The following is a 26,210-nucleotide window of genomic DNA, read 5'->3' on the forward strand; positions in this document are numbered from 1 at the left end:
TTAAATCTCTATCTAGCAACTACATCTGTCTTCCATTTTTACTCTAGAGTAGATAGATACAGGGCCCCAATCTTCAAAAAAAACAACCACCTGTACCCCCCAGGCTAGAGTTTCTGCACCTACTCTACAGTAAAAACAAAACAAGATGTAGTTGCTAGATACAGATTTAAAGTAAACGCTGTCTTGGCCCTTTGATGGGCTGATTTTGTTTTCAGAATGCACACTGAAGTGCTAAAACCACATGAAAGTGCACAAAATACACATTGAAGTGCATTAACGTGCTATAACCAAAATACACATTACAGTGCTATAATGGTCTGAGTTGAGCAGAGACCATGATGGGACGTAACAAAAATATAGGCTGTAAAGCAGCCTTCCCCCCTGAACCTGGGGACCTCCAGATGTGTTGGACTACTTAGCCATGAAAGCTGGGGGTGATGGGAGTTGTAAGCCAACACTTCTGGAGGGCACTAGGCTGGGTCCCATCATGGTCTCTGATCAACTCAGGCTGCTGTACAGCAATCGCAGATCTACAAAAGAGACACCGCCTCATCTCTGAAAACCATTCACCCATTGTGATATTACTTTCTTTGTTGAATGATTCATTTTAACAGCCATTCAAAATAACTGATACAGATCATTGGTTAACCTGACTCAAATAATGCAAAAGCAAATAAGGACCTTGATCCTTGATTAGGTAATTATATGGCGGCAGTTGATGCAAAGATGATTGCAAGAGGGGGAAATAGGACTCGTTGACAAAGGCATATGTGTAAACCTTTCAGCTACACAGAACACTTCTTTGGGCATAATGGCAAACTGTTGTGACGGTCGCCTGTGAAGAGTTCTCTGCAGCCCCAAAGCTTCCATCCTCCTTGAGCAGCAGAATATCATCCCTCAGGAGACAAATGCTTACCTTATTTTAGCAAATCGATTATTGTGTAGGTTTTATCATCTCCTTGCCACATTTGTATTGCACCCATCTTCCAAGGAGCTCAGGGTGGCATTCACGGTTTCTGCCCCCTTTTGATCTCAACAGCAATGTCAGGGAGGCCAGCCTGAGAGACTGAATTGCAATTGCCCAAACGAGCGTCATGGCTGAACAGAGTTTTGAATCCACCTCCTAGGTTAAAATGTGGGATTCTACATGGGATATTGCACTACACTAGCTCTCCTTTTGCTAGCAGCCTTCCTATTGCTTACTCCAAGTTAGAATTATAGAGTTGAAAGGGACATTGAAGGTTATCTAGTCCCGCCCTTTCTGCTGAAGAGAAAGGGATGGATGCAAATGGGATCACAGCATTAGATCCTGATTTTTCTTATATCCTGCCTCTCTCAAGGTTCAGCTATATAAACACATCCCTATTTCAGTGTGGTTTCTGTATTTAAACTAACATTTCTGTTTCTGTCCATTTTGCTAAGAATAATCCTTTGTTAGAGAAAGGAAAAAACCCAGATGCCTGTTAACTACATAGACTGTGGATCCATTTTTCTTCCCCATGAGTTCCTCCCAGGCAGGCATAGCAACATGTGGGGGAAAAATACTTTTTCCTTTTGCGATGAATGCATAATTGGTTATTTGTACACACACAGACAGAGCACAAACACACATCCAAACATACAGGCATGCTTCTTGATTTCAATTATAAGTTAACAGGGAGGAAAAAAAACAATAAAAAAAACAACACCTTGCCTCACCATTTGTAAATCTTGGTCCCAGAGAACGATCCCCAGATACGTTTATTAAAGGTGTTAAATGACAAAATAATGAATCTTTTCAGTTACAGTTTTGGCAGACGATGATAGCCTCGCATTTGATGTGAGAAAACTGACCACAGCTCTTGGCCTGGGAAAACTGCAAACAGAAATGTTGTAAGGCTCGGCTGGCTCTCAAAAAAAGAGAGCCAGCATTATGCTCAGATGAGAGACGACTTATGTATGAGCCGTCCTGGAGACAATCCAGTCGCAGTGCCGTTTTCCCTCCTCATTTGCAAGTTTCCGTGAAGAAGACTAGACTGTGGTTTGTTCTAAGGGTTTAAAAGAAATACACTCCCCTCCGCCCCCCAAGAAAAAAGAAAAGCCACTTTGTCAAGTACTCTGCAAGAAGAAGAACATTAAAATCTTTCTGGCATCAAGTGGAACCAACCACCCCTCCTTTCCTCCGTCGCTTTCAACTTTGCCCTACTGGGCACTCTGCTTTTCTTTACATTTAGAGCGACGTTGCTACTTTCATTAACTCAGAACGAGGCTTTGGCACCAGAAGATCTCCTAGGCTCTGGGATATATAACACAAGAATCACATCTGCATGAAAGGAAGGCTGGGAGGCGGTGGGGAGAGGCCACATCACAGGGGGATTTGTACAGAGAGTTGTCGGTGTGGGTTTTTGTTTTGTTCCCCAACCCAGAACAAACTACATTTTTTAAATAAGACATTGCCCTTAAGGTTTTGCCTGTGATTTTGAAACAAAGCAAAAACACCCTACAGCAATAATTCTTGAACTACTTTCCTCCAGAGTAAAAATATAGACTTCAGTGTCACAATGACTCACTAGAAAGTTGATTGAGAAGGGGAGGGGGGTAACATAACTCAATAGTAGAGCACCTGCTTTGCATGCAGAAGGTACCAGGTTCAATCCCCGACGTCTCCATGTAGGGCAGCAAAACTCCTGCCTGTAATCCAGGAGAGCTGTTGCCAGCCAGTGTTGACAATACAAGCTAGATGCACAGCTGGCTCTAGGTTTCTGAGGGCCCTTGGGCAAGATGTCCTCATTGGGCCCCCTCCCTCACTGAGTCTACCTTCTCACCGCCATTGTCACCATTTACTATTGCTCCTTGCCCTCTTTGTCATCACTGCTACCACTGGCTTGCTTGGCATGCAGGGCGCCAGGGAGCAAGGAGGCCGTGGCATCTGCCGCTCCTCCTTCTCACCACCGCTGTTGTCTGGGCCAGAGCGAGAGGCAGGTGAACAGGCAACTTGCAATAGAGGAGGAGCAACTCCAGGGGGCTCTTGTCAGTGGCCCCCTGCTGAGTTGTGGGCCATCAGCAGGTGCCCAACCATGCCTACTCTTGACGCCAGCCCTGGCTAGATGGACCAACGGTCTGACTCAGTATAAGGCAGCTCCCTATGTTCCTAATTGATACCTGCTTCCAGGCAACTGAGTTTGCTCAATTTTAGTGGGCTAACCAAGTGGGGAAGCCACGTATACCCTGAGCTCCTTGGAGGAAGAGCAAAATTTAAAATGTAGTAATGTTTTCAAAATGACCCAGATGATTTTATTTATATTATATATATATATATATTGTTGTTGTTGTTGTTGTTCAGTCGTTCAGTCGTGTCCGACTCTTCGTGACCCCATGGACCATATATATGGTAAAGGTGTCCCCAACCAGTCGTGTCCGACTCTAGGGTGTGGTGCTCATCCCCGTTTCTAAGCTGAAGAGCCAGCGCCGTCATGTGGCCGGCATGACTGAACACCGAGGTGCACGGAGCGCTGTTAGCTTTCCCGCCGCGGCGGTGCCTATTTATCTACTTGCAATTCCTTGCTTTCCAACTGCTAGGTTGGCAGGAGCTGGGACTGAAGACGGGAGCTCACTCCGTCATGCGGCACTCGGGTCTCGAACTGCTGACCTGCCGACCTTCCGGTCTGCAGTTCAGCATCTTAACCACTAAGCCACCGCGGCCATATATATATATACACACACACACATACACACACACATACATACACACACACACACAATATTTCTATGCCACCCTATAATGGTGTTCTCAGAGTGGCTCACAACAAATATTTAAAAAATGAAAAATACATACATGATCATGCTGTTTACCGGCCCATTCCACATAACACAGACAGCTCTTTCCTCTAGGCAGGAAGGAAGCCTTTGTAACTGCAATCCTGCCCAAATGAATGTGATCCAGTAATAACTATCTTGTGAACCATCCTGGGTCCCAGTTGTCTTGTCTTTGAGGCCACAGGCATTGCTCAATGGTAGAGCACATGCTTTGAATATCTAAAGAGTCCGAAATAGTCCTGACACCTAGCAGCCATTCCATCAGGCTGTAGAAGAGGGAGAGAGAGGAAGCAAAGCCACTCCATCAGCTCAGCTGAGAGAGCAGCCATTTGGGGGCTCCTCTTCTCTTCAAGTTGCTTCTGTTCCAGCTGGTCAGGATAAGCGAACCAGTAACATCTGGCTGTATTACAGCATTGCAGTTAGTCATTATAAGAACCATGCAACATTAAGAATTGGTGCCTGCGGTTTCTTCTTTTCCTTTTCCCTCCCTCTCTCCTACTGTGTCATTCGTTTGTTCAGATCATTAGGCCAAGGGCAGGGACTGTCACGTATCCTATTGATCTGTAAGACGCTCTGGGAACCTTTCAGGCTGAAGAGTGGGGTACCGATGCATTAAATAACTAAGTAATGAAGGAATAACTAAATCCAGCAAACACTGAAGAACTGAATTCCTTGCCACAAGGTTGCACTAACAGGATCAACATCGTAGGGAGTTTGCATGCAAATGTCAGAGGAAGTTCATCCTGCCAGCGTTGCAATGGAAATATCCATTCATTCTTTCATTGTTGTCTGCTAATTGTCCTCTTGAGTTCAGAGCCAGAAATAGAGACACAAAGAGGGGGGAAAAGTCCTGCTCAGACATTTAAAAAGGATGATTGCACATCCTGGTTAAAGGTCCTTTCCAAACATATTCTGATGTACTAATCGCTTCCTCCGAGGTGGCTAACGTAGGTGAGGAACACCCTTCTCCCACATATTCCACCCACAGTGGAAGTTCTACTTCAAGTCCCTTTTGTTCTGGAGGCAAGATTAGGAGATTCAAGGCCTCAGTGAGGCTAGAATGTGTGTGTGTGTGTGTGTGTGTGTGTGTGTGTAACCACCCTGAGCTCACTGGAGGGTGGGGTGAGGGAAAGATTTCTACTACATCAAATTTAAGAAAATGTGTAGTAACCTCAAATACTACAGCTAGGGTAAAAATCAAGACAAGGTGAGATATTTTATTATTTCATAGTTTCAAAAACAAAACATACATATGGGCAGTGTTACTTGAGTTAACATACAATTATGGGTTTTCAGAAGGCAGAAAGAGCATTTGACTATCTGTTTACATGTACACACATGCGCACCCAAAGACATTTCCTGTATGGTTCTCAGCATTCATGGTTTTGATCCCTTCTACCAGGCAGAAGGCGACCTGGAATTCCTTGAAGTTCAGTTCCAAGCCTACCAGGGTGCAGAGAGCCCCAGAATCAAAAATGTGATTCCGACATGAGTTCTCCCCCATTTGTAATGGCCTGGTCACTCATCTCCTCCTGTATCGCTGGCAGGGCGACCTTTGTTAGCGGGGTTTCAGTTTTGATAAGGGAATCAGTTTTGAGTTGGGAAGTTATATAGAAAGATTTCTGGAAGGATTCCGAGGTGAAGTAGTAGATGAATGGGTCAAAGCAGCAGTTGAGGGTGGCAATACACAACGTGATTGGGTAGAAGGTCCTTGCAAACCTCTCCAAGGAGCAGTTTGCGATGGCCTGAGAGCGTACGAGAGCGTACAGGAAAAGAATGGAGTTGTAGGGTACAAAGCACACCACGAAGATGGCCACGTGGACCACTATCATCTTGAGCACTTTCTCTTTGTTTGTGCCAATCTGGGAGAGGGTGGCAGGTTTCCGGAGAGTCCTCAGCACCAGTGACGAACATGTCAGGTTGAGCATTAGGGGAATAATGAAGCCCACCACTTCAATAAATATTGTAATTTTGGATAGGTAGGTCTTCCATATGCTTTTGGAGAAGCCTTCAAAACACGTCGTACTCGTGTTGGTAGTGTTGGTGGTAGAAAACAAGGAGGCTGAGATCCCCCCACTGAGGACCAGAATCCACACTCCCGCGCACACGATGGCCGAGTTCCGTCTTGTCCGAATGGTGCGAGATCGGAACGGGTAGACAATGGCAAGGAAGCGGTCGACACTGATGCACGTCAGGAACAGCATGCTCCCATAGATGTTGGTCAGGAAGGCCGTCCCCGAGATCTTGCACAAAGGGTCCCCAAAGGGCCAGTGCCGGTTGAAGTTGTAGAAGATCTTGAATGGAAGAGTGAAGACAAATAGCAAGTCGGAGACTGCCAGATTTGTCATGAAAATGGTGGTCTCATTCCGCATTTTGATGCGGAAGCAGAAGACGAACAAAGAGGCGCAGTTGGTGATCAAGCCAAGGATGAACACAATGCTGTAGACGGCTCCGTAGAGGTTGTACTTGAAGGAGTCATCTGTCATGCAGGTACTGTTGTTGCTCTGGTTTCCCATTCCAGCGCCACGCTTTGCAAAGCCAAATGAAGTGGAATCCACGCATTGAGAGTCAGGAAGCGCTGTTCTCCTTAAGGAGTCCGTTCCAGTGGTACTGCTTGAATGCCTCTTGCCTCATCGTCATGGTGTGCGCTTTTCTTCTGGGGAAAACAAGAGGGAATATTCTATTAAGTACTGTCCAATCCAAAGAAAACAGACACCCTATTTACAAAGGAATTCCTGATAATGGGCTGGATCCAGATTTAGTCATACTTTGAGTTGACCCATTGAAATCAATAGGATTTAACTTAGTCATGACCCACTTGAGTCTGACTGATTCCAATGGGTCTACTCTAAGTATGACTAAATCTGGATCCAACACAAATGCTTTCTCATATCTGCTCTGTGCCTTCTAAGTAGGCAGGAAAAGAACAGATTGTGGTGCTGGGTGCAGAATTCAGCTTCCTGAGGTAATATCTGGTTCTATTGCCACAGCTGAGCAGCAGAGCACATGCTTTGCAGCCAGACAGTCCCAGATTCAATCACTGTCATCTCCAGGCAGGGCTGCAAAAGGCTCTGGCATGAAACCTCAGAGAGCTGCTGCCAATCAGTGTAGACCAGGGACGAGCAGACTTCAGGCTTGCAGGATCTACTTTGTTTTTATACTAGAGCCTTGAGATCCGGCAACCAGAACCTGGTGCAGAAGGCATACACTTGGAATTAAAGAATCCAGAGCACAGGAATTTGATCTGAGACTTTAATCTGGGGGAGAGTTTGGGGAGAAGAAGGACCATTCAGGTGTCTGCATACTGCGCTTTCGGGGCAACACTTCTCCACTTCCATCACATACTTGCTCCAGGGTGACGGAAACAGGAATACTGGAGGGTGACAGAAGAAGAGACATTTGCAAAATGTCTGTCCTTTTGATGGGCAGAGCGTTAGGTATGTAGGAAGCTGCCTTATGCCCAGTGGAGGCTGGTGGCTCCACTATCAGTGGGGCTGAGAATCCGCTCTGGGTTGCCGTCAGAACTAGTCAGAACTCTAAAGGAGCTATCCAAGGTGTTTCCAAGATAAGCCTCCTGGAGGTAGAAGGAGCTAGCCCAAAGCATTTCCAAGAGAAGCCTCTTCTCTTGCCCAATGTCTGATTCATAGAATCACAAAATGGACTGAAAGAGAGTCAACAGCCCAACATAGTGGCATCAAGACTAAATGTTCCCCCTGCCCCTGGTGAATTCAGTGCAAAGCACCTTGGATAGCATCGTTAGAGTTCTGACTGAAACCCAGAGCGGATTCACCACCGCACTGACATCAGAGCTACCAGCCTCCACTGGAAGGACAATCATGCCCATCCATCAATTGCATCCCAGATTACAGTCTGATAACTTTTGATGTATAGAATCCAAGGGGAGCCACTCAGAACTGAACCAAATGCTCTCCACATAGACCGACGCCCTCATCTGCATATCTCCACCCAGGACTCTGCTGGGACTCTATTGCACAATGCAACCATAGGCTTTTAAGAACATGAGAAAAAGAGAACACTGGGAACTGGCTACCCTGGGAGGGACCGTAGCTCAGTGGCGGCGACACGTGCTTTGCACACAGAAAGTTGCAGGTTCGAATCCTGGCCTTGCCAGTTAAAAGGATCAGGGGAAGGAAAATACCTCTCCCTGAGATCCCGGTCAGAGCAGGTAATGCTAGGTTAGATAGGTATTCTTGGCTGTGCTGCCTCTATTCTTATTGTATCAGAGATCCATGGAGATCTCATTTGGACAAATAAAACCGCCCCAATGATGCAACGTTGAACTTTTGCCCTTGGGGTGGGAAGGCAAGTCATACAGGGATTAAGCATGTGAAGGCAATGCTAGCAGAAGAGTTGGGAGCCCCTGTGGTATGGTGAAAGGAGACAAAACATCTGCAGCGGGGAAAGAAAGCAGACATTCCAGCTGTTTGTTTCCTGTTGTAATACAGGATCTAACATCTGACCCGGCATGTAAAGCAGCAGAGCAGTTTTGACAGAAGGAACCCTTCGTTGGGAGCCTGGAACGATATCAAATCTCAAACTTCCTCTTTTCATACGGATTTGAATAGCAAATGCCAGGCGATGCTGGGCACAACAGTTCTCTGAAATAATTCAAACCACTTTGCTTCACTTCTGACCTTAAAGACTAGGAGGAAGAAGCTGGACCAATGGAAAGACTCCAGTTCATCAAGTCAGCATTTACTTCCAGGCAATTCTTTCTCTTAATTTTTAAGAGTCCAAGAAAAATCAGTAATTTTTCAGAAATGGAAAGTCCCGCAAGAAAGTGTGTGTGTGTAAGTCTTGGAAATTGGGAGGCTAGATTTGGCAAATAATTCCTTGTCTCTATAAACTTTATTTTCTCTCTCATGCTTCCTTGGCTGCCTTTGACTACAATCCCAAGTGTTTGTTACATATTTCTTTTAAAAATCTGTATGCTTTTTAAAATTTGAATACCCTTTTTGTATTTCTTTTTTTTCTACTTTTTTTTAATATTATGTCATTTGCATCTATAACATAAAAAGGGAAAGACTCTACAAGTTTTCCAGCCATTTATCTTCACTGAACTGATCCAATGTGTGGGGAGTCAGGAAAGGATGTCTTTCCTTTGCATTTATATCCCTCCTCCCCGAAGTTCAGAGCAGATGAGCTAACAAGCTAAGCTAATAGAACCCAGCAGTGCCATGCTTCCTGATCCTGTGGATATTCACTTAGAAGTTCAATAGGACGTATTCCCTAGTTTCAGGAGTAGGCAACCAGGCACCTTCCAGATCTTTTGGACTACAGCTCTCATAACCCCTGTCCATTAGCCATGTCAACAGGGGCTGATGGGAGCTGGAGTCCCAAACATCTGGAGGACACCAGGTTGCCTATGCCTGAGTGTGCTTAGGAATGTTGCGACCTCAGGCATGCTGACTTGGGAGGAAGTCCCAATGAACTCAGTGGGACTTACTTAGATGTAAGCACACGCAGGATCACTCCGCATGAGTTCGAGTTGTAAATCAGGATGCTGCATCCCACTTCAGCCTCATACTTGTGACGTGGCCTTAAATCAGCCATTTTTCACTTAGCCTCGTGGTGAGGATAATGCCAGTCGTGTGGCGCAGAGTGGTAGGCGGCAGTATTGCAACTGAAACTCTCCCCATGACCTGAGTTTGATCCCAGCGGAAGCTGGGTCCCAGGTAGCCGGCTCAGGTCAACTCAGCCTTCCATCCTTCCGAGGTCGGTAAAATGAGTACCCAGCTTGCTGGGAGAAAGGTAGTCACGACTGGGGAAGGCAATGGCAAACCACCCCGCTATAGTCTGCCATGAAAACGCCAGCATAAGCGGCGTCCCTCTAGGGGTCAGTAATGACCCGGTGCTTGCACAGGAGGAACCTTCCTTCCTACCGTATGCAGAATAAGCATTACCGTGTAAAATGTACCATATATATGCGAAAGTCTCATTATTAAGCTGGGAGCTTTCTGCCTTCTCTTGATGCCCTACAGCCCTTCCATTTATGTCATTATTGTTTTTGCAACGGATCTGCTCATTCATCTTTTGATTATTCATTTATTATTACTCCTTTGTTAAATTTATATCCTGCCTTTTCCTCCAAGGAGCCTGAGGTGGCATACATGATGCTCCTCCTTCCCATTTTATTCTCACTACAACACTGTGAGGAAGGTTAAGTTGAGAGTCAGTGACCAGCCCACAGTCGCCCAATGAGCTTCATAGCCTTGGTCACCCTGGTTGATGACTTATGCCGAGGAACAGATGTGGGAAGTACAACCCTGTTGGTTCTTCTGGACCTCTCAGCGCCTTTCAGTACCATCAACCATGGTATCCTTCTGGATCGTTTATCTAGATTGGGCTTGGGAGGCACAGTTTTAAGGTCCTTTCTGGAGGAGTGGTCTCAGAAGGTGGTGCTGGGGGACTTTGGTTCAACCCCATGGCCATTAGCCTGTGGTGTGCCGCAAGGTTCTATCTTGTCCCTCATGCTTTTTAACACCTACATGAAACCGCTGGGGGAAGTCATCAGGAGGTTTGGGCTGAAATGTCATCAGTATGCTGATGATACTTAGCTCTACCTCTTGTTTCCATCTGCACATCCAGGGAGGCTGTGGAACTTTTGAACCAGTGCCTGGAGGCTATTTGGGGATGGATGAGGGTGAACAAGCTGAAATGTAATCCAGACAAGATGGAGGTACTGTGGGTTGGGAAACCAGCTACTTCGGATGGAGGTTTACAACTGGTCTTAGATGAGGTTTCACTCCCCCTGAAAGACCAAGTGCACAGTCTGGGAGTCCTCTTGGACTCTGAGCTAACTGGGGAAGCTGAGGTGGCTGCAATGTCCAGAAGTGCTTTTTACCAGCTTAGGCTGGTACACCAACTATCTGGAGAGGACAGCCCTCGCCTCAGTTACTCACTAGTCACATCCAGGCTGGACTATGGTAAGGTGCTATACGTGAGGCTGCCTTTGAAGATGGTTCAGGAACTCCAGCTTGTGCAGAATGTGGCCACTCGAGCACTGCTGGGGGCAAGGTGATTCGATCATACAGTGCCTCTAATGCTCCAGATACACTAGTTACTGGTGCGTTTCCAAGCCCAATTCAAAGTGCTGTTTTTTACCTTTAAAGCCTTTAACGGTTTGGGGCCAAGTTACTTGAAGGAATGACTTCACCCATATCAGCCTGCCCACACTTTAAGATCAGAAAGAGAAGCCCTTCTCATTTGCCCACCTGTGAGAGTAGTCAGTTGGGTGGCCACACGTGAGAGGGCCTTCTCTGCAGTGGCCCCACACCTTTGGAACAAGCTGCCATCATAGGTCCACCATGCTCTGTCATTGCAGACTTTTAAGAAGGCCTTGAAAATGTATTATTTTACCTTGGCCTTCTCTTGAGATGACTGCTATTGTTGCCGTTACTGCTGTTAACATCGTTGCTGGTTTTATTGTTGGCTTTTATTGTTTTTTTACTTTTTATTTCATTTTTTTATGTTTTTATCACTTTTAATACTTTTAACTGTTTTTATTATTTTACTGCTGTAAGCCACCTTGGGAGGGCTTCTGCCCTGAAAGGCGGCCAAGAAATATTTTAAATAAAATAAATAAATACATAGTCAAATCGGCACTAGAACCTGGGTGCCCCAAGTCCCAGTCCAACACTGAAAACACTCCACCATGCTGGCTGTCATAATCACAGCATGTTTCCCTTTTCTTATCATAGAATAGTAGGGTTGGAAGGGGCCTACAAGGCCATCGAGGCCAACCCCCTGCTCAAGGCAGGAATCCAAGTCAGAGCATCCCTGGCAGATGGCTGTCCAGCCTCGCCTTGAACGCCTCCAGTGTGGGAGAGCCCACCACCTCCCTAGGTAATCGGTTCCATTCTCGTATTGCTCTAACAGCCAGGAAGTTTCTCCTGATGTTCAGCCGGAATCTGGCTTCCTGTCCCTTGAGCCCATTATTCCGTGTCCTGCACTCTGGGATGATCGAGAAGAGATCCTGGCCTTCTTCTCTATGACAACCTTTCAAGGACTTGTCCTATCTCCCCTCAGTCTTCTCTTCTCAAGGCTAAACGTGCACAGTCCTTTCAGTCTCTCCTCATATGGCTGAAGGCAAGCGGTGTTCTCTTTAAGATGGCTACCACACAGTGCCTTGCTGCTGAGGTGTTTTACAAATAATAAACATTATTGTTGCTGCTGCTCCAGAGAGTGGATTTCATTTGTTAATGAAAAGTGGGGAGGGAGCCTGACAGGGAGACATGCATATGAACATCAGAAGAGCCCTTTTCTTTTTACAAGCATCTCAGAGTTACTACCTCTGGTTTTGAAATTTATTGAGTTTGCACTTAGCAAGTGTCATTGTTGTCCAAATCTGGTCTGCAGATTTAAGCTCAATTCAGCCATCTTGTTGTAATAAACTGGAAGGAAGCTTTTGTAATGTCCAAATTGATAAATCATGCTTTGCAACCAACTGGAAAACTAGTATCAGATATTACAGGACTGAGGTGGGCTTGTAAACCAAAGTTTGTGCTAATCTTTTTACATTTAGAGAGCAATCCTAGGCAAGTTTAGACAGAAAAAAAGTCCCCAGCCAGTCATGCTTTTTTCGGTCTAGGATTGCACCCTTAGATACCAACCTAACACCATCCTCTTCTGGCAGCCATTTAATCTTTAATCCGTTGTTCTGATTATTAACTTTACTACTGGCTCTTTCATATTTTAAGGTTTTTAATACATTGATGTGTCAACATTTCACCGTTGACCTGGACCCCCTGAGCAACTCCTTAAGGATCTCCTGCCTCCTTAAGAGTCCCACCTTCCTTCTTTTAAACTTCCCCTTTCCAGTAACGTGGGGTTTAGGCTGTAGGTGTAGGGTGACTGACACTCTAGGCACAGGGCTTAACCACAACAGTTTACTGGTAAATTAAAGCAAGCAAGTCACAACTAAAGGTATTTATACAATAGAGCTGAGTGATACAAAAGGCATTAAGAAAAAAAAAAGTTGCAAAACGCAAGTTCTTTTACCCTAGCTGACTTCTCCAGGCTGCTTCTTTCTGATCCCTCTTCAGCCGACTCTGCTCTTACTGGTTCTCTCGCTCTCTTTATATACCCTCCCATCTCAAAACTGAAAGTACTGTTTCAAATCTGAAGAAACGGAACTTAACCGAGGAAATGAAACTGAAACTTAACTGGGGAAATGAAACTACTCCTCTCAGGTATACCCCCTCCAAACAAAAAATTCCAGGCCTGTAAGCCTGACCCTTTTTCCCTTTGCCTCTGTAGGCCACAAACCTTCACATGATACTTTCATTGTTGTGTTATTTTATGGGCCATTGTTTTTATTACTGTTTAGACTATTTATCATTTTATACTGCCCCGAGGGCATTTGTCAGTTGAATGGTATATAAATGTAATCAATAAAGAGATATGGCTTGGATGATATCTGAATTGGAAAACCACTGTTATGCCCATTGCTCAACCTCTAGACCAAGGGCACGTGACCTTATCGGCCCCAAGAGCCACACGTGATGCTGTCTCGAGGCTCAGGAGCTACACACGTGTGCTCATACACACACACACACACACACACACACACCCCAGCAATCCTCTTTCCCCACTGGGAGGGAGTGGAGAACCTTTCCACCCACTCCTCAGAGTAATCTGTATGAGAACTTTTGTGGAGGGTATGAAGAGCCCATGGCTGTGTCAAGAGTAGGCATGGTTGGGCAACTGCTGAGGGCCCATACACCAACAAGGGCCTACTGATAAGAGCCCCTCAACATTGCTCCTTGATTGCAACCTACTTGTTCACCTGCCTCTCGCTCTGGGCCAGACAACAGTGGCGGTAAGAAAGAAGAACAGTAGATGTCACTGTTTATGTGCTCACTGGCTCTCTCCTGTCAAGCAAGCCAGTGGTAGCAATGATGAGAAAGAGGATGAGGAGTAAAAGCAGCAGTGATAATGGTGGCAAGAAGGCAGACCACTGAGGGAGGGGGCCCATTGAGGCTGCCATCTGCAAGGGCCCTCAACAATCTGGAGGTGGCCCTGGGAGAGCCTTCTCTTCTACTCCCTCCCCCAGCGATCCTAATGCAGATCATTCTTCTCTCTCTGAGAGTCAATTTCCCAAATCCATTTCTGTGGGAAATTGGTGGGGGGGTGGCAGCAGGGGGTTCGAGGCACCCATGGGGGACTGCATGTGCCTCCCCCGGACTGCAGGTTCTGCACCCCTGCTCTAGAGGCTACTATTCCATGTAGATGAGAAGGAAATATGAACCTGGCTGCTTAGAGGACAGAAAAGTATCTCTAAACCTCCATTTGCCTGTTAAATGTTTGGAAGTTGAAACCATGGTTTGCATTTTAAAATATGCAGCCATGAACTGGCAGGATGTTTGGGTTGAGCCCTGGCAACTGTGTGAGGCTTATGTTAGTTGGGAGAGTTTGATATATTCTAAACTTGTTTGCATCCTAAAATATTTCCAGTGTGCAAGTATTCAGTTTAGAGCAGCCCTGCTCTGGCTTCCTATTTGTGTGCTCTGAGAAAAGAGATGAATGCCATGATTTTACGATTCCCAGTAGCACCACAAATTGGAGGAGGGGGTATTTTGTTATAGGAAGTGCATTTTCTCTTTGCATGAAGACAGAAAACTGCTCTGTTGGGTCTTTCTGGCCTGCAGCCTTTCCTCCAAACTTTGCAGATTGGTCCATCTAAACCAATGCCAAACACAATTTCCTTGCCAAGAAACAGGGTAGAAAGGAACCCCACAGAGCTATAAGCATGTAAATGAGAGAGAGAGAAAGAGCGATATGAATGATTTACCCACTTACTTACTTTGCACCATCCATGTGCACGGTGCTTTCCAAAGTAGAGAACAAGTCCCTGCCCTAATGGCCTTGCAATCGCTTTTCCTCAGTCGTGTGCAAACATATGAGCAAAATCGAAAAGTTTGTCATTGGAGAGATAGATAGCACATCCATTGCAGGCTTTTACACAACTGACATGGATTAAGAACATAAGAAGAGCTCTGCTGGATCAGACCAAGAGTCCATCTAGTCCAGCATTCTGTTCACACAGTGGCCGACCAGCTGTCGACCAGGAACCCACAAGCAGGGCATGAGTGCAACAGCATCCTCCCACCCAAGTTCACCAGGAATTGGTGTACATAGGCATACCATCTCAGATGCCAGCAGTAGCATATAGCCCTCGAGCCACATTTGTATTCCTAGATTCAACCCTAAACCCGGATGCCTACCTTTGGTAGTAGCCAAGAATGCATTGGCACAGCTGAAACTAGTGTGCCAACTGCAACTGCTGGTGGCATTTCTTTACAATTATTATTTTATATAATAATATATAATAATAATTTCTTTACAATAGCTGAGCAAGTGATAGATATGTCATATTTCCCCATGCCATTGTGAAATGTAATGCAAGTCTTTCCATAACAGATTTTGTGAAAGAGTTTCTGTGTACTGTTCCCAGCCAAGCCATTTCTAATTTGACCCGTCATCCAGAGGGTTTACATTAAAGCACAAATGCACACGGGAATTATTGGTAAATTGGAATGCAGCACGCACACACACAGAAAAACCCTTGCACACAGCTCGGTATAACTTAGATAGATATATTTACATATAACCGTTGTTTTGGAATACTGTATAGATATATATGTACATGTCATAATATATATGGAGGAGTGTGGCAAGGTACTGGTAGTTTGGGGGATAGGGTACAAGTTAAGTAAGAAAGGAGAAAGTATGAAAGGAAAGTTAAAGTAGGAATCTTAAGTATGAAGGGAGAAGAAGAGAAGAAATGGCAGGATCTGAAAACAAAAAGACTGAAAGAGTTGGAGATGAAAGAAAATGTGGGGAGCAGAACGAGACAAGAAAAAGATGCAACAACAGGACCCATAGAGATGAAATGTGAGTAACAGTCTAAGGGAGAACACCACATCTCAAGGTTCACAAACAATTTTCTACTTTTAGCTCCGGAATTCTCTTCTCCAGAAGCTGATCTTCCATTTTTCTTTTGGGGCTTCTACGGTGCTTGTTTTGATTTTGGTTTGTTCTCTACACCGTGCTTTGGTAACTTTGTGTTCGACTTCTTCCTTCTCCAACCTCTGCTGTATGATCTTAACCTGAGCACATGATGAATTTTAATCAGTCCTGGGTGTGTCTTTAGTTATGAGTGATAGTTCAGTGTTGTTTTTAGTTATATGTTATTTGTGTATATTGTCTCTGTGCTTTTATGTGCTTTTTTGTAAATGACTTTTAAACTTTGTATATTGAATTTAATGTTTTAACTTCTGTAAACTGCCCAGAGAGCATTGGCTATGGGGCGGTATAGAAATGCAATCAATCAATCAATCAATCAATCAATCACAACTGAAGAATGAGATGGAGGTAGCGGTAGACAGGAGAAGAATGTGCATTTAGTTCCGTTACACGTACTTAGGCTGGATTATAGTAGGGCTGGTGTAGGCAACCTGGAGCACTCCAGATGTTACTTCCATAATCCTCTGACCCAGCCTTCCCCAACCAGGTGCCCTCCAGCTCACAAAGAAGTGAACATGCTTTTGCATTAATCAAAAGGTGAGTTCAATTAACCTGAAAGTTTGCTCCCTTTGGGTTGATTCCTCCCACCCCCACTACTCTGGGATGTTTTCATAGATGTAGTTAGTGATGCAGTTAGCATTGGTGCTTCAGGCCAAGCAAGGTACAGGGTGCAGCATCTCGGCCCCCCCACCCCAAACCCCTCCCAGAGAGCAGCATCTGCAAACTCTGGTTTATCCCTGTAGTCATGATGGTGCTGTGATTTAAGTGAGTTTAAAATGCGAAACTGCACATGTCTTTTCTCTTTCTTTATCAGCAGTGGCAAACTATTTTGGTGTTGTTCTAATTTATCAGGAATATGGAAGGAGCTGAAAGCATGGAATGGTAGTTGGGCATGGGAGGAAGAGAAATGTGAGTTGTGTGCTTCACAACTGTAGTAAAACATGTGGACATCGAAAGCTCCCTGCCCCGTAAGTCCAGGATCTAAAACTCCCTAGCTGAAGTATCCAACTGTGTCAATCCATTAGCACAAACGATGTTGCGCTAGTAAAGGCTAGGTTCTGAACTATGCACAAGAGCAGAATCCAACTAAAGTTACATTCGCGCAACCATACTTGTACAAGCAATTTTGCATAATTCTTGTGCAGCACGTTGTGCAGCCATTGTGCGTTCTCATTGTGCATCCAGTTATGCAACTGCTGGCACCTATTGTGCAATGCATTCTGCAACCATTTGTGCATTCTGCTTGTGTAATCAGTTACGTAAGTGCTTGTACCTGTTGCACAACCAGTTGCACAACCAGTTGTACAAGTGTAATGGACAACCGCTTGTGCAACGGAAAGTCCAACAACATCTGGAGGGCCAAATGTTCCCCCATCCCTGCTCTAAACCATACTTTGGAGGATGCGGAACAAACTCTGTGTTCATGCACTCCCCTGCTCCCCACCCTTCAAGCAATCAGCTTAACTCAAAACTTCCTGGTTCGATCAAACCATATTTTGCAGTTAGGTCTGACCCAGCAAACTGGTTTGAGCAAGCCCTCTAAACAAGGACTGCAAACCACAATTTGATCCTGTCTTGCAATCCTAGTTTGGAAGGATCGTTCAAACTACAGTTTGGGTCTAACAATGGACTGTGGTTTGATCAAACCAAGAGGCATTAGATTAAGCCATGCATGCAAGGAAAGGAGGGAGCACAGTAGACAAGACCTTGCTCCCAATCTGCCACACAATGGTTTGCCTTCTCCAACTTGGTGCTCCTGAGATGTGTTGGATAAAAACTCCCATCATCCCCAGCCTCTTTTTATTAGAGGAAAGATTTAATATCCTCTAATAAAAGCCCCCCGAACAATACAGCCACCTGCATTTTGAAAAGAACCCTTTTATGCATACGCCTGCTCCTTTTTTTCATAGAATCTCGTAAAAAAAAAAAAGGCCCCAGCACGGCAAGTTGTGCATGTAAATTTGGGCGTACTGTTCTGTGTGTTTGCCTTCATGCAGACTCAAAACATAGGTTTGCGTGTGCCCAGTTGAATCAATATGTGCATTAGTTATATAAAGCAGACCAAGGTGTATCCACAGCTCTGAACGTTTCAGTTTCCTGAGAACGGTGCATTCAAAAGCAGAGAAATGCAAATATAAACGCTGGCTATCAAAGACTTGCTCTTTTTGTTGACAAATCAACTTTAGAGTTGCCACCTGCATACACACACACACACACACACTGAAACTATGACACTATGTTACTCCAAGCACGCTGCTGAAAAAGGCCCATTATTTCACTAAGGCTACCTGTCTGAAGGAGTTACCAGAATAAATACCACTCGTGTGTGTGTGTGTGTGTGTGTTTGTTTGTTTGTTTCTTGAAACTCTGCTGTCCCAGTCAATGGAAAACTTTCGCCAAGGAAAGTTTACAGATTTGGTAAGGCAGGTCTGCAGACTCTGACCCACCAAACAAAGATAACACTCCAGCGAGGGCACCTGTGGCCCATCAGGCCTTTGACAAGCGTGGTGTTTTGTTTTGCTTTTCAACCTCAGGTAGGCAGCACAAGCAGGACATTTCTTTCGCCCCTCGTGGGCAACTGTAGTTGGCTTGCGTGAGGCCTGATGGGTCAAAAGTTGTATCACTCCCTCTAATAGTGAATGCAGGTGGTACGTGCCACCAGAAATGGAGCTGGGAAATAAAAGGGAAGTATCAGTATGCTTGGCAGGGGTGGTGGTGGGGTGAATCCTGAGGTACAAAAATCTCTTTTGGAAAAATCCTAAGAAGGCATTCCCCACGTCACCCCACCCCCCAAAAAAAACCCCTCACAGCCAAATGAGACCCAGGCATGCTCAATACCCACGAAATGCTGAGTGTCAGTTGGGCAAGAGAAATGGAAAACCAGGGCTGGGGGTGCTGGGTTCAAATCCCCATAAAGCATATTGGGTGATCTTGGACCAGTCATTACCTCTCAGCCTAATCTATTTCACAGGGTTGTTTTGGGGATAAAATGACACCTTGATGGCCTCCTGGTTGCGGAAACAGGAGATAAAAAAACTGTTGACAGGCTAGAGAATTCCTAGTGCACCTAGCAAACTTTCTGCATACCTTAATAGGTTACATTCATGTATCACATTCTCCAGTCTGTAAACCAGGGGTGGGGAACGTGGGGTTCTCCAGATGTTGTTGGACTGCAATCCCCATCACCCTTAGCCAGCATAGCCATAGTGGGAGATGATGGGAGTTGCAGTCCAACAACCTCTGGAGGGCCAAATGTTCCCCCATCCCTGCTCTAAACCATACTTTGGAGGATGAGGAACAAACTCTGTGTTCATGCACTCCCCTGCTCCCCATCCTTCGAGCAATCAGCTTAACTCAAAACCTCCTGGTTCGATCAAACCATATTTTGCAGTTAGGTCTGACCCAGCAAACTGGTTTGAGCAAGCCCTCTAAACAAGGATTGCAAACCACAATTTGATCCTGGCTTGCAATCCTAGTTTGGAAGGATCGTTCAAATTACAGTTTGGGTCTAACAATGGACTGTGGTTTGATCAAACCAAGAGGCATTAGATTAAGCCATGCACACAAGGAAAGGAGGGAGCACAGTAGACAAGACCTCGCTCCCAATCTGCCACACAATGGTTTGCAGCAGCCTTCTCCAACTTGGTGCTCTTGAGATGTGTTGGATAAAAACTCCCATCATCCCCAGCCAACAAGGCAATGGGGTGCTCTGGCTGGGGCTTGTAATCCAACACATCTTGAAGGTCCCAGGTTGGGTATGGCTGGTTTAGACAATCAGCAGAACATGACGTCTGAATGCAGCCATAGTCTCTTTGGCATCACGTTTGGGCGGCATCGTCCTCTTTCTGCAGCTTCTGTTCCAGAAAGGCAGATCTCGCACTCCTGCTCCAGCAGTACAGTCATTCTGTTCAGCCGTGATTTGGCTACTGCTGCTCCTACTTGGTTGGGCCCTGGGCACAGCACAGGAAGATTGTTTTTAAGCCTATATTCCATACATTAAAGGAAAGCACTTTGGAGATGGTTTGAACTTTGGAAAGGTCTCTCTAGCCACAATTATTTCCTTCCAGGAAGTCCGAAGTAGCCGATCTCTACTCCAGAACAACCCATGCTGCATTTTTGGCTCTTTGTTATAGGCTTGGCTGTAACGAGAAAGGATGGTAGCAGTGGTCCTTTTTCTGGAGTAACTTATGGAGGTAAATTGTCCACTGCTAATAAATAGTTTGACTGGAGGAATAGTTTCCTTTGCATCAGTTTTGGGCAGCAGCATCGTCTTTTTGAGACTTCTGCTACAGCAGAATCCCATGCTAACTAAACACCAGTGACCATTAAACACCAAACAACTGCTGGTCATGTGTGAACAGTCCAACAATAGAAGCATATCCAGTGAGGGTAAATCAGCAGGAAGTGCCCGGAGTGAATGCACCTATTCCCAGCCTGAGTGACAATGGCTATGTTTCAGAGGAGGAAGGCAAAATCTGTGGAAGGGTCAGGAACAAGGAGGCAAAGAGACAAAGCCCAGATGTACTGCTTTGCATGTTCATGTGTACACACACACCGAGATTTCGAAGTCCATATATCAGAGGGATGTACTGTTGTTGTTCAGTCGTTAAGTCGTGTCCGACTCTTCGTGACCCCATGGACCACAGCACGCCATGCCCTCCTGTCCTCCGCTCTCTCCTGGAGTGTGCTCAGGTTCATATTCATTGCATCGGTAATACTATCTAGCCATCTCATCCTCTGCCATCCCCTTCTCCTTTTGCCTTCAATCTTTCCCAGCATCAGGGTCTTTTCCAGTGACATTTCTCTTCGCATTAGGTGGCCAAAATATTGGAATTCAGCTTCAGTATCTGTCCTTCCAATGAGCACTCAGGGTTGATTTCCTTTAGGATGGACTGATTTGACCTCCTTGCAGTCCAGGGGACTCGTAAGAGTCTTCTCCAATACCACAGTTCGAAAGCATCAATTCTTCGGCGCTCAGACTTCCTTATAGTCCAGCTCTCACAGCCATACATTACTACTGGAAAAACCATAGCTTTGATTAGACGGACCTTTGTCGGCAAGGTGATGTCTCTGCTTCTTACTATGCTGTCTAGGTGTGCCATAGCTTTCCTCCCAAGGAGCAAGCGTCTTTTAATTTCATGGCTACAGTCACCATCTGCGGTGATCTTGGAGCCCAAGAAAATAAAATCTGTCACTGCTTCCATTTCTTCGCCTTCTATATGCCAGGAAGTGATGGGGCCAGATGCCATTATCTTCGTTTTTTTAATGTTGAGTTTCAAACCAGCTTTTGCACTCTCCACTTTCATCCTTAATAAGAGGCTCTTTAGATCCTCTTCGCTTTCTGCCATTAGAGTGGTATCGTCTGCATATCTGAGGTTGTTGATAATTCTCCCAGCAATCTTAATTCCGACCTGTGATTCATCCAGCCCTGCGTTTCTCATGATGTACTCTGCATATAAGTTAAATAAGCGGGGCGACAATATGCAGCCTTGTCATACTCCTTTCCCAATTTTGAACCAATCGGTTGTTCCATGTCTGGTTCTTACTGTTGCTACTTGGCCCTCGTACAGGTTTCTCAGGAGACAGGTAAGGTGGTCTGGTACTCCCATCTCTTTAAGAATTTGCCAGGGTTTGTTGTGATCCACACAATCAAAGGCTTGAGCATAGTCAATGAAGCAGAAATAGATGTTTTTCTGGAATTCTTTTGCTTTCTCTATGAATGTTGAGCAAATTTGATCTCTAGTTCCTCTGAATTTGATCATTTTCCAGCGAATGTTGGCGATTTGATCTCTAGTTCCTCTGCCTCTTCGAATCCCAGCTTGTACTTCCGGTAGTTCTCGTTTCACATACTGCTGAAGCCTAGCTTGTAGGATTTTGCTCATAACTTTGCTGGCATGTTAAATGAGCGCAATTGTGCGGTAGTTTGAACACTCTTTGGCATTGCCCTTCTTTGGAATTGGAATGTAAACTGACCAATTTCAATATTGACCATCTGGTGATGTCCATGTGTAGAGTCGCCTCTTGTGCTGTTGGAAAAGCGTGTTTGCTATGATCAGCGTGTTCTCTTGGCAAAACTCTATTAGTCTTTGTCCTACTTCATTTTGTACACCAAGGCCAAGCTTGCCTGTTATTCTAGTGATTTCTTGACTTCCTACTTTAGCATTCCAATCCCCTATGATGAAGAGGACATATTTTTTTGGTGTTAGTTCTAGAAGGTGTTGTAGGTCTTCATAGAACCAATCAACCTCAGTTTCTTCGGCCTCAGTGGTTGGGGCATAGACTTGAATTACTGTGATGTTGAATGGTTTGCCTTGGATTCATACTGAGATCATTCTATTGTTTTTGAGATTGTAGCCCAGTATTGCTTTCCCCACCCTTTTGTTGACTGTGAGTGCTACTCCATTTCTTCTAAAGGATTCTTGCCCACAGTAGTAGATATAACGGTCACCTGAATTAAATTCGCCCATGCCTGTCCATTTGAGTTCGCTGATTCCCAAGATGTCAATGTTCGACCTTGCCATCTCATGTTTGACCATCTCCAGCTTACCTTGATTCATTGAACTTACATTACAGGTTCCTAAGCAATATTGTTCTTTACAGCATCGGATTTTCTTTTCACCACCAGACACATCCACAGCTGAGTGTCCTTTCGGCTTTGGCCCAGCCGCTTCACTCTTTCTGGCACTACTTGGAAATACCCTCTGCTCTTCCCCAGTAGTATATTGGACACCTTCCGACCTGAGGGGCTCATCTTCCGGCGTCATCTCTTTTAGCCTTGTGATACGTTCCATGGGGTTTTCTTAGCAAGAATACTGGAGTGGGTTGCCATTTGCTTCTCCAGCGGACCACATTTTATCAGAACTCTCTGCCATGACCTGTCCATCTTGGGTGGCCCTGCATAGCATAGCTTATGGCTTCACTGAGTTACGCAAGCCCCTTCGCCACAACAAGGCAGTGATCCATGAAGCGGTGAGGGATGTATGTATAGATGAAATTCATGCATCCTAAACCTCAGGGTGACATTTTCAGGGTGAAAAGAAAATATTGTACAGTAAGGGTCACTTTACATATCATGCCTCTTCTAAATGGTAAGCACCTGTCTGCATGCATGAAAGAATTGGCCAAGAAAGAGAACTGTGTTAATTGCTATCCTAACTTCTAATCTCTGCTGCTTCCTTAGTCCAGCCTGCCTCAACCTAGTGCTCTTCAGAAGTTTTAGATTATAAATCCCAGCATTCCTGAGCATTGGCCATGCTGGTGGGGACAGATGGGAGTTGACATCCAAAACATCTGGAAGGCATTGAGTTAGGGAAGCCTGACCTAATCCCATAGAAGTCAGTGGAATCATGAAATTGACTAGAGCAAATCAAGCACCTCCTGGTGTAGTCAATTCATTCTTAAGGGAGGGAGGGAGGAAGACATTACTGAATGGTAACCTGCTGCTTTCCCCACACACACCACCACCACTTTCTTTTCAAGTGGCTTCCATGTATGGAGACTTGGGTTAATCCTTATCCTTCCAGGCATAAAAAGAACTTAATAGTTCCAAACCTGTTCCAGGGGGGAAGCCATGAGCGTTACTTGTCTTGGGTACAATCCAACAGATGTCCATGACGGTCATGGCAAAAGTTACTCAGGGCACAATCCTAGCCATATTTAGATGGAAAAAAGTTCTACAATGCCCAGCGTGCCCCAGCTAGCATTCTGCTGGAGCAGAAGCCACAAAAGTCCTTCTCTGGGAGCCCCTGCCAAAGGAAGTGAGGCGGGTGGCTACCAGGAAGAGGGCCTTTTCTGCTGTGGCACCCCAGCTATGGAATGAGCTCCCTAGAGTGGTTCGCCTGGCACCTACGTTGCACTCCTTTTGGCACCAGGTGAAGACCTTTTTATTTTCCCAGCATTTTAGCACTCTGGTCTTTTAGCTCTGCTGCTTTAAATGTGTATTTTAAATTTCTGCATTGCTGCTAGATTTTATTCTGGTTGTACTTTTGTATTGTGGTTTTAAGCTTTCATATTTTATATTTTATGTTGTACTTTATAGTTTTAATTTTTGTGGACCACCCAGAGACCTTCAGCTATTGGGCGGTATAGAAATGAAATGAAATGAAGGAAGGAAGGAAGGAAGGAAGGAAGGAAGGAAGGATGATGCCACCCAAGCCTGACAGAATGGAGACTATGGCTGCATTCAAACTTTTTTAATAGTGGCATGCATAGGATCGAGCACTTATTTATTTCAATTTCAATTTATAATCCTCACTCCTATCTCAGGATGGAAAATGTACATATCTGCTGCAAAAGCATTTGTCATGCTGCTGGAACAACCTAACAGGGCAACAGTGAGATGTGAAAATGGCATTGATTGTCTATGGGTGTATACAAATCCATTCAATCCAGAGGCTCATCCAAGCATATGCCACCTTGAATGGTCAAAGTGTCAGGTTGTGTACCGATATATCTATTTCTCTCCAGGGTCAAGCTTTGTGAAAACTGGTCTGCCACTTTAGAAAAGAAGCCAGTTGTGCATAGCACCAATTGGCTAGTGCTTACAATGTCACTCTCCTCCACACCCTCAAATACACAGATGTAATTTTGCAACATATCCTTTTTCAAAACAGAATAAATATATAAATAAACAAAATGTTTAGATGAAAACATGGTTACTAAAAAAAAAAAAACTAATACAGCTTGCTTGAAGCATAAGAGAAGGACAGCCAGTATGGTGTAGTGGGTAGAGTGTTCAACTGGGACATGGGAGACCCAGGTTCTAGTCCCCACTCAGTTATGAAGCTCCCTGGGTGACTTTGGGCCAGTCGCTGACTCTTGGCCTGGCCTACTTCACAGTGTTGTTGTGAGGATACAAGTGAGAGGAGGAGGATCTATGCTACCTTGCATTCCTTGGAGGAAAGGTGGGATATAGATGTAACAAACAAGAGAAGGAGCAAGAGAGATGACACAAACAGCATTTAAGTTGCTGGTAGTGTCTGCACATGCAGTATGAAGACTGGAAAAAAAGTCACGCTCATTTGGGGTGGGGGGAGAAGGAGCAAGCCCTGCTTAACATTACTCTCAAGACAAACCTGCTCAACCTGGAGCCATTCGGGAATGTTGGACTGCAAATCCCATAATGCCCAGCAAGCACAGCCAATGGCCATGCTGGCTGGGAATGATGGGAGTTGCAGCCCAACACTGCACCAGGTTGGGGAAGTCTGCCCTAAGATGTGTTTTGACCTCTAAAGAATGTTTACATTCAATAGTTTCCCCATGAAGTAGAACACTGGAAATGTTGTATTACATACCCCCACAGCACGTTTGTGGCCCATCTGTGCTACTATGGAAACCTGGAAAACAATTCTACCAGAGACCATGGCAGGACATCTAGCTAAACATATACAGTCCAGTGCAATTATGGTTCTGCAAGACTGCCTCCAAGGTTTTGGAGAGGTATCATCCATATACAGCCTGCATTTTGTTCTTAAACAGCAGCACTCTGCGACTTACCAGGTTTATGGAAATGTTATGCTTTCGGAAGGACTTGACTTTGGTTCACAAGTTATCTTCAGCCAGATTTTGCTGTTTTATTTGCCCATACATCAAAGTAACTCTATTTATGTGCCTCTACAAGGGGCTGTAGCTCAGGGGTAGAGCACCTGCTTTGCATGCAGAAAGCCCCAGGTTCGATCGCCAGCATCTCCAGGTAGGCAGGAAGAAATCCTGCCTGAAACCCTGGAGAGCCGCTGCCAGTCAGTGTCGACAGTACTGGGCTAGATGGGCCAACGGTCTGACTCAGTATAAGGCAGCTCCCTATGTTCCATGCAACAGCAGCGTAACCAGCATCTGAGCTGGGAGCGCAAGGATCTCAGCTGCAGCATCGTCCCCAGTCTAGGATGAACGTGTTCCTGCGTTCAGGATTGTGGAAGTATCCACGGCAAATATCCGCTCGTAAAATTATCCCGCTTGGATAAGCCGGCAAACCTTGTCAGTGAAGAATGTGGCAGATTAGCCCCCCTTAACCCAGATGTCTTAGATCAACCTAAGTTTTATGTTTATTTATTTATTTTTATTGCATTTATACCCCGCCTTTCTCCCTCTTGCAAGGAACTCAAGGCGGCTTACATTATCCATTAGTTATGTTAATAACTATCAACCACATGGAGACTTGCTAGGTGATTTGTATCCACTATTTTCTGTTATTATTTAATATGTTTCTCTCCCATCATTCTTCCAGGCTACTCAGGTGGCCTTCTATCCAGCTATTAACCAGATCTGGACCTGTTTAACTTCAGCTGCACTGTATGCCTTCAGACCACACATATAAATGATAATTAAATTCTCCTGGAAAATAGAAACTTGACTAACCCGGCAAGGCATGT

The 26,210-nt window shown here is 45.1% G+C and overlaps 1 protein-coding gene across 3 annotated transcripts in view; it reads right to left on the reverse strand.

The window, feature by feature from the left end:
• Window positions 1–4,982: 4,982 nt before the first annotated feature.
• The window catches only part of LPAR4 (lysophosphatidic acid receptor 4), a 33,658-nt gene continuing 12,430 nt past the window's right edge, over window positions 4,983–26,210 (reverse strand). The window contains exons 1-2 of one of the 3 annotated variants that reach the window (XM_084814070.1): window positions 12,817–12,929; window positions 4,983–6,451 (exon numbers count right to left, since the gene is read on the reverse strand). In XM_084814070.1, the coding sequence (XP_084670196.1) occupies window positions 5,265–6,311 (1,047 nt within the window). In that variant the 5' untranslated portion in view covers window positions 6,312–6,451; window positions 12,817–12,929 and the 3' untranslated portion in view covers window positions 4,983–5,264. Of the gene's footprint in view, window positions 6,452–12,816; window positions 12,930–26,210 lie in introns of those variants that run through there. The other 2 variants (XM_084814068.1, XM_084814069.1) reach the window with 2 other exon arrangements.

This window comes from Heloderma suspectum, chromosome 9, assembly GCF_057233095.1.
Source record: "Heloderma suspectum isolate Gila_16-S chromosome 9, 16-S_ref, whole genome shotgun sequence".
NCBI classification, from domain to species: Eukaryota; Metazoa; Chordata; class Lepidosauria; order Squamata; family Helodermatidae; genus Heloderma; species Heloderma suspectum.